Source organism: Channa argus, chromosome 5, assembly GCF_033026475.1.
Source record: "Channa argus isolate prfri chromosome 5, Channa argus male v1.0, whole genome shotgun sequence".
NCBI classification, from domain to species: Eukaryota; Metazoa; Chordata; class Actinopteri; order Anabantiformes; family Channidae; genus Channa; species Channa argus.
The window spans coordinates 15,073,819-15,089,344 of record NC_090201.1 but is presented as its reverse complement, the minus strand read 5'-3'; the positions used below and the strand labels follow the sequence as shown (position 1 = coordinate 15,089,344).

At 37.2% G+C, this 15,526-nt stretch overlaps 2 protein-coding genes across 2 annotated transcripts; both read left to right on the top strand.

Annotated features, from left to right (window-relative positions):
* The first annotated feature begins 1,834 nt into the window (after positions 1–1,834).
* On the top strand, positions 1,835–7,861 carry slc25a20 (solute carrier family 25 member 20). Its single transcript, XM_067504461.1, has 10 exons — positions 1,835–1,976; positions 2,074–2,192; positions 3,088–3,180; positions 3,267–3,394; positions 3,503–3,593; positions 3,812–3,929; positions 4,817–4,889; positions 4,981–5,090; positions 6,152–6,276; positions 7,164–7,861. Exons 2-10 carry the CDS (start codon positions 2,088–2,090, stop codon positions 7,224–7,226), a joined length of 906 nt encoding a protein of 301 aa, XP_067360562.1. The 5' UTR covers positions 1,835–1,976; positions 2,074–2,087; the 3' UTR covers positions 7,227–7,861.
* A 1,636-nt stretch (positions 7,862–9,497) lies between these two features.
* prkar2ab (protein kinase, cAMP-dependent, regulatory, type II, alpha, B) lies at positions 9,498–14,980 on the top strand. Its single transcript, XM_067504462.1, has 10 exons — positions 9,498–10,766; positions 11,211–11,246; positions 11,331–11,470; positions 11,639–11,745; positions 11,831–11,984; positions 12,199–12,300; positions 12,395–12,469; positions 12,558–12,623; positions 12,781–12,919; positions 14,822–14,980. The coding sequence occupies exons 1-10, from the start codon at positions 10,523–10,525 to the stop codon at positions 14,944–14,946; spliced, it is 1,188 nt and encodes a 395-aa protein (XP_067360563.1). The 5' UTR covers positions 9,498–10,522; the 3' UTR covers positions 14,947–14,980.
* Positions 14,981–15,526: the final 546 nt, after the last annotated feature.

Here is a 15,526-nt window from a genome sequence, read left to right as displayed (position 1 = left end):
GTGCTGTGATTGGTTGTTGAGAAGTTGATTGTGTTAGTTCACTGTTGTGTGAACATACTATGGTTATTACACTTAGGACACTAATACATAACTTAGAGGTGTGAGACACAACCTGGATACAAATTGTAAAACGGTAATTTATGTCCTAAAAACATCTGAATACAGGAGACCAATGAAGGCAAATGTACCCTGTAGTTTAAAAAGCGTTTCCCTTCCTTTGTCTTATATGTTTGAGTGAGCACAGAAGTGCCAAAAAGATGAATCCAATAAATTATTTACACCTCCAATAACTATAACATCTTAAAGTGGAGGATACTATGGATGGTAATTCTGTAATGCTGTAATAATTTAAAATATGTCTTATTGACAAACACTGTTCAGTAGTAAACAACTAAATGTCCACGTATCTGCTAGTATCATTGATGTATGTGTGTGTTCAGTACATTAGGAAAGTTTTAATTTCATTTCATTTCAATTTTGTTGACTTGTGTCCTGATACTACAGGTTTTTTTCTCATTAACCTACACTCAGTAATCCATAATAACAAATTGAAAATTTTAGAAAGGTCTGAAAATTTATTAAAAATACAAACACTAAAATATCACATACATGTCAGTATTCAGACCCTTTGCAACAACACTGGAAATTAAGCTCAGGTGCCTTGCAGAGCTCAGAAACTTATTATTATTGCATGGATTATTGCAAGGCAGAGATCATTCTATGTGAATATCCAAGAGTGACCCAACCAGAGCCCTACTGAACATCTATAGACAGACCGGAAAATGGATGTCCACCAACGGTCCCCATTCAACCTGACTGAGCTTAAGAGGATTTGCAAAGAAGGATGAGAATGAAAATGCCCCAATCCAGGTGTGCAAAGCTTGTCAAGTCATACCTAAAAAGACTAGAAGCTGTAATTACTGTCAAAGATACTGAGCAAAAGTCTTATTACTTATGTACATGCAATGTTTGAGTTTTTGAATTTTTAATAAATTTACAAGATTTCTAAAATTCTGTTTTCACTTTGTTGTAATGGGTTACTGGGTGTAGATTAATGAGAAAATTAATGAATTTAAACAACTGTATTATCAGGCTGCAACATAACTAAATTGAAAAAAATTGAGGAAATTGAAGACAACAACACTGAAGTCTGCTATAAACCTTATTTGTTATGTAATAAATGTAGGGAATCAGGAAAAGCATATCAGATATAACGACAAGCATATATAAATATCTATATATTAATGACAATACAATGAAATACTGCTGTAATAATGTAAAAAGTGATGTAAGTTATTTTAATTACAAATGATGTCCTTACATTTAATTTATTTATAGCCCAAAATCATCAACATGGCTCAAGGTTTTTTACAGTCTGTAAAACAGTGATACCGTCTATACTTAGACCCTTGAATTGAAAAGACAAAACAAAATTTTTTTTTAATTATTCCTATTATATAGTATACTCGTAACAAATGTGGAGGACTATTACTTTACCAGTATTTGATTATTGATATTTAAGTATTTGATTAATTTTTTAAAATAATTCATGACATCACATAATTGCCTGTGAAATGTTTTCCTTTGAAGTTTTTAAGGCTACTAGCTTTGAAGTTTGCGTAACCAGTATATAAGCAAAGGTCACCTCGTTTCAGCTATTTCACAAAAAGCTAAACTTTCATCTATTTCACTAAAAACAGTTTTCAGCTTTTTTTGGAAACTTATTTCAGCGCCCAAGCATTCACAGTAAATTTTATTTTTGGTTTTTTGGTTTCACTTAGATATTTATTGATAATTCATATTCAAAGTAGAAAACATGATAGACATCGTTTCCTCCCGGACACTAAACTGAGACGTACCAGAGTGACGTTGTGTTGCAGTCAAACCGGTCCGGGTCAGTAACTAGGTGAAAGGTCCGGCAGCAGGCAGTAGTGACAGCAGAACACAACTCATTCTTTGGAGTCACAGTCAACCAGGTGAGAGGTTGTTTCTGTGGTTTTAGTTTATCAGTACGTCTCGATTTCTGCTCGACGTTGATTTCATTCAGTCACCTTTGTTGTGTTTTTCTTACAGATCGGAAGGAAAAAATGTCCAAACAGCAGCAGCCGATCAGCCCGCTGAAGAATTTCTTCGCTGGAGGGTTTGGAGGTGTCTGCCTCGTCTTCGCTGGACATCCACTCGACACTATTAAAGTAATTCCTACACACTGTGACTTGAGTTTCATTTGGAAACAGCCGGTATCAGATGACTTAACAGAAGGCAGAACCAGGGACAAACTCGTGGCCCGACTCAACTGTGTTTGATATCACACACTCCTGTAATTAGAGTAAAATTACTGCAGACAACTCAAATTATGAGCTTGGGCTGCTGCATGACACGTGACTCACTGCTGCTGTTAAGGCCTCATGCACAGTTAGAGGTCTCACCTGGACACAGTATGATCAACTCATATGAATGCTGTGGACCAGGAGTTGTTAATTTATTATGCTGACAAAACAGCCAGGCTAATGTATTCGCAAGCAATGCATTGATCTGTGTCAGTATCTAATAAGAAACTGATATTTATAACAAGCCAAACCTATAGTATTGTGCAAAAGTCTCAGGCATTAAATGTGAACATACTTCATAAGGGCTGTTGCACAGTTTAGGAGCACAGATGCATTAATACTGATTTTAAATGTATATTAGGCATTTATGAACGACATAGATTTTTCCTCAAATTATACCAAACACTATAGTGCAGATGTGCTACATTAATCATCAATGCGTTTGCATTAATTTGAGACAATAACTTTTTTGCTATTAGCAAGCTGTAAATGCAGATCCTCTTATATTATTAAGTTATGTCAAATGTGTGCATGTACACATCACAGACAAAAAGCATTTAGTTGGAATAATATTTTTGTCTTCAGTGCAAGTAAAAGTCTAACATTTACATTCTAGCCTGCAGTCCAACCTTGTGTTAAACATCTTTAGGTCAAGTCAAGTTCTTCCACTTTAAACTCAGAAAACCATTTCTTTACATGTCCAAACTGTATTATGTGTGTGTGACATCAATAGAGATCAATTGCTGTTTTTTTCTCTCAGGTGCGTTTACAAACTCAGCCCAAACCAAAACCTGGAGAGAGCCTCTTGTATGCTGGAACCATTGATTGTTTAAAAAAGACCGTAGCCAAAGAGGTGAGGACATGTGGCTCTTAATGTCAAGTAAATTTGCATAAAAGCTATTTTCTCCCTCATATTGATGTTCTCTCGTTCTTTGATAGGGCGTGAAGGGGCTTTATAAAGGAATGGCAGCCCCGATCATTGGAGTCACACCCATGTTTGCTGTTTGTTTCTTTGGATTTGGGCTGGGCAAAAAGCTACAACAGAGAACTCCTGATGATATCCTCACGTAGGTGACTGCTTTGTTGTATGTGGCTGTGTTCAGTTAACTGTTCCATTGTTACAGTGTGGTTGATAATTTGCCAGTTCATCAGCATCTTTACCTCATCTGCTGCAGGTATCCACAACTGTTTGCCGCAGGGATGTTGTCTGGTGTTTTCACCACAGCCATCATGGCTCCTGGAGAGCGAATCAAATGTCTCTTACAGGTCAGAGGTTACTCTGTGTGTATGTGTGTGAGATAGTGTTAACACATACAGAAAAACAAACTCTAATCAGTGACCCTTGTGCTGCTGACTCCATATGCCAAATAGATCTGGTATTTCATCAGTCAGGTGTTTACTTCGTGTTTTACTTCTGTAGTTTTGGTGTTGATATCTGCCTGAAAAGAGGCTGAATGCTGTCCACATGCATGTGTGTGTTTCAGATCCAGGCATCGACTGGGGAGGTAAAGTATGCAGGACCCATGGATTGTGTCAAACAGCTTTACAGAGAGTCTGGGATCAGAGGAATCTACAGAGGCACCGCTCTGACTCTCATGAGAGGTTATTCTTTTTTAACCGATTCCTGAATTTGAGCAGCAAACATTTTAACTGCTGCTTAACACTCATTGTGCTGAACTGGGTATTTACTGTGGGTGGATAATCATTAATATAAAATAATCAAAATAGTCTTTAAAAAAGTCAGTCTCTGCTAACATAAAAAGCTACTCACCAAAATCAAACTGGATACACTCATTGCATTTCCTTCCTCATAAAACAATTGTAAACTCCTTTGTCTCTGTGTGCACATTATAGAATTGTTGGTGCGTTGCTGCCACCTGTAGATCATCCGAGTATTGTAAAACATTCAGCAGGGATCTTGTGTGTGCACCAAAACATTTTCATTAACAATATCAGCACAATTTATTTTCAGTGGGTACAAAGGTTAGCTTATCCACCACTTATGATTGTAACTATATCTGTTTTTAACTTCTCTTCACCACGTTGTCGCAATTTTTAAGTCTCTCCTTTGCGTATCTTACAATATTGGCATATTTTGCATGTGTTGCAATAAAGTATACATATCTGTACAGGCTGACTGTTAGTTTACATGTAATCTAATATTAATTTCTTTGTAAGTATTTAATCATAATGAAGTTACTTATAGGCTTACGTTATGCATTTTTAGGGTCCCCATTGGTTCTATAACCCCCTGCAGGCTGTTATGATACTGTATGTTTTGTCTTGCATAAACAGGTCACCTGACAACCTAGAAAGTTTACGCAAATTCTCGCATAGAATTGTTTGGTAACATTTGCATTAATTTGTTTGCTTATTTATTTGTGTAATAAATGTAAATGTATTATTTACTACTTAATACTTCATATATAATCAAGATTGTGGTGTCATACTCCACAGGGGAAGTGACTCCTGTTTGTTTTGTAACTCAGATGTTCCAGCAAGCGGGATGTACTTCATGTCCTACGAGTGGTTGAAGCACCTCCTCACACCAGCGGGAAAAAGGTGAGTATTTGTTTTGCCTCACGGTATTTTCAGCTGTCTGTCGTAAAAGGACCTGAAGCTAAACATAATATCTGTTGTGTTTTCTCTGCAGCCACAACGAGCTCAGTGTACCTAGTGTGCTGTTTGCTGGAGGAATGGCTGGAATTTTTAACTGGGCAGTCGCAATTCCACCTGATGTACTCAAGTCTCGTTTCCAGACAGGTTTGTCTATAGATTCTAAAGTTTGTTTGAATGATAATATCTTATCGTCAATATTTGAAAATTTAAGATCTTGCAGTGAAACTTTTTTTAATGTACAGAGACTTATTATTGCAGTCTTATTTTCCTCTTTATGATGTTTCCACTGTTATGGCTATCCAAAAGAGAATTATAAAGTCCATGTCCTGTCTACATTCCCTTTTACACATGCACTGAAATTCTCCTGATTTGTCCGGACGGGGTGTATGTGAGAATGCAGATTGAGACACTTCTGAAATTATCAGAACTTTATCCTGTGAGTCCCCTAGTACAATGTCCGTATTACGTAAAGAGCTTCTGTGTACAGCAAGCTGCTCAGTCCTAAATTGTGTGGAGGATTACAAGCAAGCGAGTGGGTGTATTGATGACAACTCTATCTCTAAATTGCCGTTGTAGTCCAGTGAACGTATTTTTTTCTTAGATGCATGGCTCTGATGTGCTGTAAATAAAACAAGTTTCCTGCAGCCTACAGTTTTCAGTTATGTTGTGCCACCTGTACTCACTGACCCTTCACTGATCTCGAGCAGAGATTCTCTTGTGAAGACTCTACTCCCGCTGAGAGTTTGCGTGAAACGCAACTCCGGAGAATGTCAAAGGCTGATTTCTCTCGACACCGTTAGGAGTTCATATGTGAAACAGGCTTATTTTACCGCTTTGTAACTTTAAAGAACAGAGATTTCACTAAGTTTACATCACATGATGTGGTTTGGTTTTGACAGATGTGTCCCTGTATTTAGTTTTTTAAATAAAGATTTGTCTTAACCATTTCCAGGAGGTAAGAAAGTGGTCTCACATAAACGTAGGGCACCAATGTAACAGGAGAAAAGTTCAGTCTGTATTATCTGTGAAGGTTTTCCATGTTGTTTGACATCTAGATTTAGATTTAGGAGAACTTAAGAAGTCCCTCAGATGAGTGTTGAATGCCCAGTTTTCTTTTCCCGAGCATTTTGAGATAAATGTCTTTGCCTTGGACCATGTTTCCAAAGGTAATGCATCAGTTTTTTTAAACTGTCTCTCTCCCTCAGCTCCTGAAGGAAAATATCCCAATGGTTTTCGAGACGTTCTCCGGGAACTGATCAGAGAGGAGGGTGTGGCCTCACTGTATAAGGGCTTTAATGCCGTCATGCTCCGAGCTTTTCCTGCAAATGCTGTGAGTACACTTCCCATATTTATCTTTGCAGTAACATTGTGAACCCTTCAGAGGAACTGGACGGTACATTTGGAGTTTCAGTGTTTTAGCTCTGATGCAAAGAAAATGCATATTATCAGGAGTAATTCTGCAGCATATCAAACATACGCTGGAAAAAGTACAGACATCAGTAAATCACTTATATCAGTAAGGGAATCATAATTTTTAGTGAAGATGCAAAACACATATTACACACGTACAAGTAAAATTTAAAGTTTAAAATAAAATCGCGACCAAAAGCATATCAAAGGCAGCAAAGGTGGATAGTGTGCACATCCAGCACAAGAGGAAGCTCTGTACAGAAAAATCTACATTTGTTCTAGTTCTTTGCAGCAGGGGGAGACATATACAAAAAGTATAAAAATAAAGGCTGTGTTTTAAATACCTGTTATAAAAATTGTGATTAGCCCCTGATTTAAACCACAAGATGACACCACATCAAAGTCATAAATCCAAAATGTGTCACATCAGAGAAATATCACAGCCTCTGGAAGGTTCATTTATACTTTTACTGCACATGCATGTGCTGCTGTAAATGCACTCATTAGTAATGGTCTATTTGTTCATGACCTCTATTTTAGCTGGTTGGTACTGATACAGCTTACTTACTGATACAATACAACAACCATAATCCCACTGTTGGCAGCCAGATTTACACAAGCTAGTTGCTCAATAAATATTAGTTGTATCACAAATTACACAGAAACTGTACAGTATCTTTTAAGTACAAATTAAGCCCATATAACTGCTGCAACTATGTTAAAGAAAACCAGTACATTTTATACATTTTGTAACAAAAAACCTTTTTTTCCATATTCACAAACTATTTCTGTGTCTCTTGTATTCAGGCTTGTTTCTTAGGATTTGAGCTTGCGATGAAGTTCCTGAACTGGTTAGCACCAAACCTGTGATGAAGGGTCATTGTCAACTCATACATGAATTCCAGGAACAGAACTCTGTAACACACCAATGCAGTGATTGCCAGTACACACACAAACACACACACACAGAATAAAACTATATGAAGAATGTTTAACATTTCTTTTAATAATGGGGATAATTATGTTTAAAAGCTATTGTTTTTGTAGAGCTCATAAATTATTCAGACCTGCTGGAGGTTCATTGCAGAGATATCGTGATGATTGTTCCAGTGCCAGTACACACATAGACATGCACACACGTGCACACACACAAAAAACACACACACAGTCGAATGTTCTTGTCTCCTCCTTTTTGTTTTATTTGTGATTTTCTTTTCTATATTGTTATTTTTTTTATACAAGAAAAGGAGTGAACTGAACATTCCGTGCCTTACCTTTTGTTGTCTGCAAGCAGGTGTACATATCAGGGAAAAGGTGCGTTTTATTGTACTGTGTGTGTTTAGTCTCAGCAATACACACGTGTGGTCATGTTCCACTTAGTGACCACAGGTACTAACTTCACTTTCTGTCTGTTTAATGTGAAATTATGAGAGTAGTCGCAATAAGATAAACAGTGTATGAATGTCACCATGTATAGAAATAAAAGCCAAATCCATATTTAGAAATGAGACTCTCTGGCAATTTTTGTCTTAATTGTCTGTTTATTAGAATTTACTGGCAGCCGTGCAGGAGATGGAGCCCATGGTCAGCAGTTGGATTCCCGGTTCCTCCTGTTCACGTTAATACACCCTTCAGTACATGAATAGCAGCTACACCTGTATCTGCTTGTCCTGAGCTTCTCCATGAGGATCAGTGAAATGGTCAAAAATTAAATTACCAGTACAAAGAATCTTTTGTTCTTTGTTTTAGTTTTTAGCTTTTTTAATTAAGAATGGATGGTCAATCTTTTACTTTTCTTTATGGCAACTACATTATTTTTCTGTTGTGTGTTTCTTTTCTCTTTTTTTTTCCATTTCATTTTTTTCTTCATTTTTTTCATATGAACTTTTAATTTTTTTTAACTATATTTTTACACACACATGCTTATATATATCTATATAGATATATGCAAATGGTAAATGGTATCCATTAATATAGCACTTGGAGTGCTAATAGGTACTCAACACTGCTCATTCACTCTCACAATCCCACTCCCACACCAATGGGTGGGAGCAATACAGTTGGCCAGCGAGAGCAACTAAGTTTGGAGGAGCCGGGGATCGAACCAGCAGCTGTGGGAAAGGTGGACAACCACTCTACCTCTTGCGCCAGAGTTGCCCCTATATGTTGGGATTCAGGGAAACTTTTTGAGAAGTGGGTCAAGGAGCGAGAACAAGACATGCATGGTTGAGAGTTAAGAATAGCAAATTGATGGAATGTCACTATGCAAATAACCCCAGCGAGAGGGGTTACATATGGGACCTATGGATACTTTGAAACTCATCAAGGTCTAGATTAACATAGAAAAAACTCAGGTCATTAGGTACCACTGGCATAATAAGCTGGCAAAAAAGAGAAGATGGAGGCCACTGACATCAAGACAAGGAAGATCTTTACAATGCATGGAGGTTTCATCCCAAATCCAGCATCCTGAGACTGTTCACTAAGCGGAAGGAAGGAGGCCGAGGATTAGTCAGTGTCAGACCCACTAGCTAGAATGAAACAACTAAGATCCATGAATTACTGAGGAAGATGGCCCCATGTGATGATTTGCTTAGTGACTACCTCACGCAGCAGAAATCGCAAGAGAGGAGAGAGCAGGAGCCCTAATGGATGGACAAATCCCTGCACGGTATGTACCACCGTCAGATAAAAGAAATAGCTGATATCGAAAAATCCTATTAGTGGCTGGAAAAAGCTGGACTGAAAGGCAGCATGGAGGCACTAATCCTAGCAGCACAGGGTCAGGCTCTGAGTACAAGATCCATAGACACGGGTCTACCATACCAGAGAGGAATCCAGGTGCAGGCTGGAAAAGGGTTTGTTACACAATGGTAAACATCACCCTGATCCAACTTTTGTGAGATGTGTTGCTGCCATAAAATTCATAATGAGCTAATATTTTCCATGAAATGGGAAAATGTCTCAGTTTCAACATCTGATATGTTTATATTCTATTGTGAATAAAATATGAGTTGATGAGAATTGCAAATCATTGAATTCTGTTTTTATTTACCTTTACACATCATCCCAACTTTTTTTTGAATTGGAGTTGTATAACTATTGGCATTGGAGTAAAAAACTGTAGTAACCTCGGGCCATAAAGAACTACATAATAAGAAGATTATAATGATTTTTCTGCTACAATTCAGAGTAAATATTATACTTTTTATTCCACTACCATCCTGACAACTTCATTAGTAATTAATTTGCAGATGTTTATTTTTAAACAAAATATAATCAACTATTAAATTATGTATTATGTATTTACTAGGCCTAGGTGTCAGTACATGACATGTAATCCACTGCAAATTTACCATCTGCTATTTTTGTCCCACACAAAGATAGCAGACCTATTTGTTTAGTTAGTAAAAAACAATAAAACATTATTGTTGATTTCATTGTTATTGGATCATTTTAGAAATGAAATCAGAAGTGAGCTTTGGAAGCTGTTCTCTCATTGCAACTACATAATGAAACTTCCTGTAACAAGGCTGCACTTTTTAGATTATTAAGGCACGTGTTGAAAAAATCTTGATAACTTCATGTTAACAATGGCATCAAGTTCAATAGTGTCTAAAATACTTTGTTTTTTATTTATTTATTATTTAAATCAGTAATTGGTAACACAGATCAGACGTAACTAATGGAATACTTATACTTTTGTTTAGTATTTCTACTTGACTAAAAACTTGTATTTGCTGTAGAGAATTGCACTTTGTATTTCTGCCACCTCTGGATGCCTGCTTTTGCAGATGTCAACCCCTGCCTGACTTTCAGGGTAGTTCTCTCTGAAGTCCTCTGTGTGTGTTGGATCATCAGGTCCTGCAGTGTAATCCATCGGACAGCCTTTAATTACATCTGATGCAAAAAGTTCTGGTCGATACTTTCCAATGGGCTGTGATCAATAAAGAAATCAATAAGCAGCTAAAAGTATGAGGATGTGTGGGATAGGAGTAGGAGGTGTCTGTTTGCTTCTGTGGACAGAAATATGTTGAGACAAACGGGGCCTGAGATTTAATATTTCAGGTATTAATACTGGATTCAGTGGAAATGCAGATGTCTTAGAGGTTTTTGGCAAATCTTTTAAGTATCAACATCTTACACCTGACCTCTGAACCTGAAAGATGAGTAATGTTGAGATACCAGCTGGTCTGAAAGAGCTCTTACAGGGATACACTGTAGAGGTGCTTCGTCACAGGCCACCAAACTTGGTTAAGTTTGCAGTGCAGCATTTTACACAAATTCTGGAGAATCAAAGAAATGACCAACGAGCCCAGAAATGCAGTGCCAAATCAGCAAAAAAGGGAGTCACTTTTGAAACAAATAATTCCACAAAGGATGATGAAGAGGACGAGGAAGACAATGATAGTGAGTATAATAAATCATTTCAAGTTTGTTTTCTACTGTTTGTAACTTTAACAATCCTATTTAGTAAATGTTTAACAGCCTCAAAGCTTCAAAGTATCACACAAACAAAGTGGACCTAGAAAGAAAATCTATGTAAACAAAAGTCTTCTATGTACTGAATACGGACAGAAAAATGACAGTTACATCTACAGTATCTACAGTTGGCAGATAATATCAAACTAATTATCATAATACAGAAGCAATTCACTATGCAGGGAACGAAAGACTGTGGCCCACCCACAGGGGATATGATTCCTATTCATTTTTTGCAGAGAATAACATTTCCAGTGCAGAGATCAGAAGAATCTGTTTGTCTAAGGAGCTGTAAAAAAAATGTGTGATGAACTTTCAGTAACGGATTTCTCAAATCTAGTGTAATACCCTAAGCCCTGTCTCTCTCGGCAGAGTCCACCACCAAAAAATGCAATCGCAGAGTTTCAGGTCAGTAACTGGAACATAATGTGTAAATAATATTAATTCATTTTGACTGTTTTCCAGGATTTAAATTTCTTTCTTTTACTGCAGTTTGTGCAGAGGCGTACAACCCTGATGATGATGAGGACGATGAGGCAGAGCCTCGGGTTGTACATCCAAAAACAGACGAGCAGCGCCGCAGGCTTCAGGATGCATGCAGAGACATTTTATTGTTCAAAAACCTGGAGCAGGTACAACACCTCATACACAGTAAATGTCACATATATTAATTGCTTTTTATATCGTATTGTGTTTCTTATCTTTATGCCATTTTAATATCTTATATGAAGCATGCTTAATTAGCTTGCAGTCTAAAGGCGCTAACTAAATAAAAACCTCCCTTGTGTAATGTCCCCCAGGAGCAGTTCTCTGAGGTTCTGGATGCCATGTTTGAAGTGTTGGTCAAACCCCAGGAGCACATTATAGACCAAGGAGACGATGGTGACAATTTCTACATTGTAGAGAAGTAAGGGAGAGCTTTAAAATAGTTTTTTATAACATCTAAACTAATGATGTGTTACATTTACAATAACTTCTACTCCACTTTCTAGGGGTGTGTATGATATTTTTGTGCAGAAGGACAATGTTAGTGTGTGTGTTGGAAAGTACGACAACAAGGGGTGTTTTGGTGAACTGGCCCTTATGTACAACACACCCCGAGCTGCCACAATCATTGCAATGCAGGAAGGTGCCCTGTGGGGCCTGGTGAGTCAGTAAATATGTTGGCATATACTATAAATTCTGATGTTATTGGAAATAAGGTAAAATGAAGCAAGACAAGCTGAGGTAAAACATTTGTGAGCACTTCTTATAGTCTACTCTGATTAGTGAAATACATATAAAATTGGAGTAAAGCAAAAAGTGGAACTGAAGCTGAGATAAAACCCAAACTACATTGTTTTGGTTGGTGCTGTTTCAGGATCGAGCCACATTTCACAGACTGATTATGAAAAACAATGCGAAGAAAAGGAGGATGTATGAGGCTTTTATTGAGTGTGTTCCTCTCCTTAAGTCTCTTGAGGTTTGTATTAGAATAAATGATCATGTACACAATTTATATTACAGGATGTAAGCAGTGTATTTGTTTGAAAATGTCTAATTTTTCTCTTCACAAGCTCAATGAAAGAATGAAGATTGTTGATGTTTTGGGGGTACGAGTGTTCAAAGATGGAGAGCGCATAATAATGCAGGTACAGTTGAGACAGTTGTATATTTTGTATTAACTAGTATTGGTTAGATTTAATAGATGCGGTGTTCCTGTTGCTTTTTTCTTTGCAGGGGGAAAAGGCTGACTGTTTCTACATTGTGGAATCAGGAGAGGTGAAGATAATGATAAAAAGCAAAGTAAGCACGGTGTCTAATATTATAACTGAACCTGTTGTCTCTTCAGAATTAAAAATAAAAGTTTTGTTTTATGAATCGGCTTGTTGTAGCTATAAAGTCATAGATTTATGGTGTGAAGTTAAACTGCACTTCTCAAGTCCCACTGTATTTGTCACAGACAAAGGCTAGTCAGCACAACAACACAGAAGTGGAGGTGGCTCGCTGTTCTAGAGGACAATACTTTGGGGAGCTGGCACTGGTCACCAATAAACCCAGAGCAGCATCCGTTTATTCAGTGGGAGAAACTAAATGTTTAGGTAAGTTTGTTTTGTTCTGTTTTATAGTGAAAGATGCTGCTTTTCAGGTTTGGATATTGGATGGAACAAAGAAATAAGCAATGTCTGTTATATAACTTGCTTGTGCTTGTCCGCATTTGGACAGGGTCAGAGATGGATTACTGAACGAATGGGCATGGTTCCTGAGGGGTCAGTGCCTCTGTTTGAAATTACTATATAATATTTGTTGATAGAAGGTCAATCAGAATACCACAAAGAGAAATAAAACAACCAAAAAGACAAAAATACTACACAGAGAAAAAATGGACTAGTGGCACAATAGTTAAGGTGCTGATGAATTGTTGTCTTTTAAACTGTACATATAACCACATATAAACTCCAGCTCCTTATTATCCTACTCCAGTCACTGCAAAATTTATACACTGATCAGGCACAACATTACTGCCACCTGGTGGTTTTATTATAAAAAATGTTTTTTATAAAAATAAAATAAACCTCTAAATGGTGATTTACCACTATGGGTTAACCCCATATCAGCACATAAAGTGGTTAAAGTCAGCCCCACCTTTACCAACAGTGACCCTTGGTACACCCTTTGACTAATGTTTTATTAATTACTGAAAATGTCATATTTACAAGAATTACTATTGTTTAATAAATAATACACCTCAATGGGTAGAGCATCGGGTTGGGATGCAGAAGGCCACGGGATGGAATCCCACCCCAACAGGTGTGGCCCTGCCCAGCCATCAAGGGCCAACTTGGTGCAGGTCCTGAGCCCAGATAACAGAGGAACGTTGCAGCAGGAAGGGCATCCGGCGTAAAAACTCATGCCAAATCAACGTGCGGAACATGTTCCGCTGTTGCGACCCCTGAAGGGACAAGTCAAAAGCCATTGATCTGCATAGTACTTTTACTTTAATAACAAATGTGAAGTGGTGCTTGTAGTGGAGATTTCACAGGCTAATAACTGCACTTTTACTTGAGTTTTGACTTTGTGTAATTCTACAGCCTCTACAGTGTATCGCATCTTGCTGAGTAGCTGCAGACTGCAGGGTCAACAGTGGCCATGTTGACCCTTGTCCTCCATGACATTAAGACCATCAGAGTTTAAGTTGCAGTTAATCTGTGTATATCTGTATAATTCTGCAAATTTCATGTCTGTATTCTATATTGCACATTTGCACTGTAATTACAGTTATGGAACCACCTATGTTTAATATTTTAACTATTTACTATTTATTTTTAACTCTTTACTCATACACCTTGTCTGTAAATAATGCAGTTTATCAGCCTTATATTTAATTTTTCTTGAGTTATTTGGTTAGTGTAGATTCACTAAGAGAACAGGCACAGGTCACCACGACGTCTCTATATGAACTTTTCTTACAATGAATATTGCAAATTAATGTTCACTGTAAGATGCTTCCAGGGAATAAAGAGGAATTTGAATTCACAAAATCAAGAATTGATCTATATAGACATGCAATGTAAGAGCAAGGTTTTGACTTGGTTGTTCCTTTTCCTATCCACATCTTGACAAACACATTGCAGGAATTTGACACCAGCCTAATATTGAGGCTGTTGATTTCTTGTGATTTTCTATTTCATTTAAATTCTAGGGTAATGACAGCACTGAGTTCCCAGAATTGCAAAACTAGCGTTAAAAGAGGTAGAAGGGAATAATTAATAATTAATAGAATGAATTATGACCTCTGCTGACCTGATTTATAATCCAGACTCCATGAACGTAATCCTGCATAAAACTTCTTAAATCTTGTTTACGATTTTATAACAGTACTTGTTGTTCACATTTCTCTTTGCAAACAAACTTGTTTTAGCTGCATATTTCACCCTTCAAATGAGAAAACAGAATTAGTATAATATACTGTAAGTCTTAAATGCTTGTCCATTTTCTTTTAGTTATTGACATCCAGGCCTTTGAGCGTCTGCTGGGCCCCTGCATGGACATCATGAAGAGGAACGTCTCCCAGTATGAAGATCAGCTGGTAGCACTGTTTGGCTCCAGCGTAGACTTGAAACACTAGTACACACTATTCAAAAATTGGCCAAACATAGTAGTTTCGCATGTACATCATTATCTATCTATGCGTATATTCAGCCAGTTGTACAACTCTTCAACGAATTATGTATGTTTCAGGTTGTGAGTGGGAAAAACCATGTTTCTGTTGCGATATTGCTGCTAATCAGGGTCAAAAATACCTAATCGATAAATAGTGACTTTAACAATAGATGAAGTCTGAGTCAGTCCACTGAAAGTCCAGTACAACAGAGAAATTACTCTAGGGAGATGTATCCAGCCATACAATACCTTGCCTTGAAAAACTCCAAAAAAAGAATGTATGAAGCCTGTCATTAGTTCCTGGCTAAGGGCTTAATGAATTGTTCTTGATTTATGAAGGTGTGATAAGCCATTTTAACATTCAGCAGAAAGTGTGTAAAAAGGTTCGTCATCACTACCCACTTTTCTAATGTAAAATTTCTGCTGTTGAAAAGGTCCATCACCACACGGAAAAGGTTCTAAGGTTTTTCAAATTAAGTTGTTTGTTAAAAATTTTACATTTATAGCATATAATCGAGCTTTTATAAGTAGAACACCAAATTATA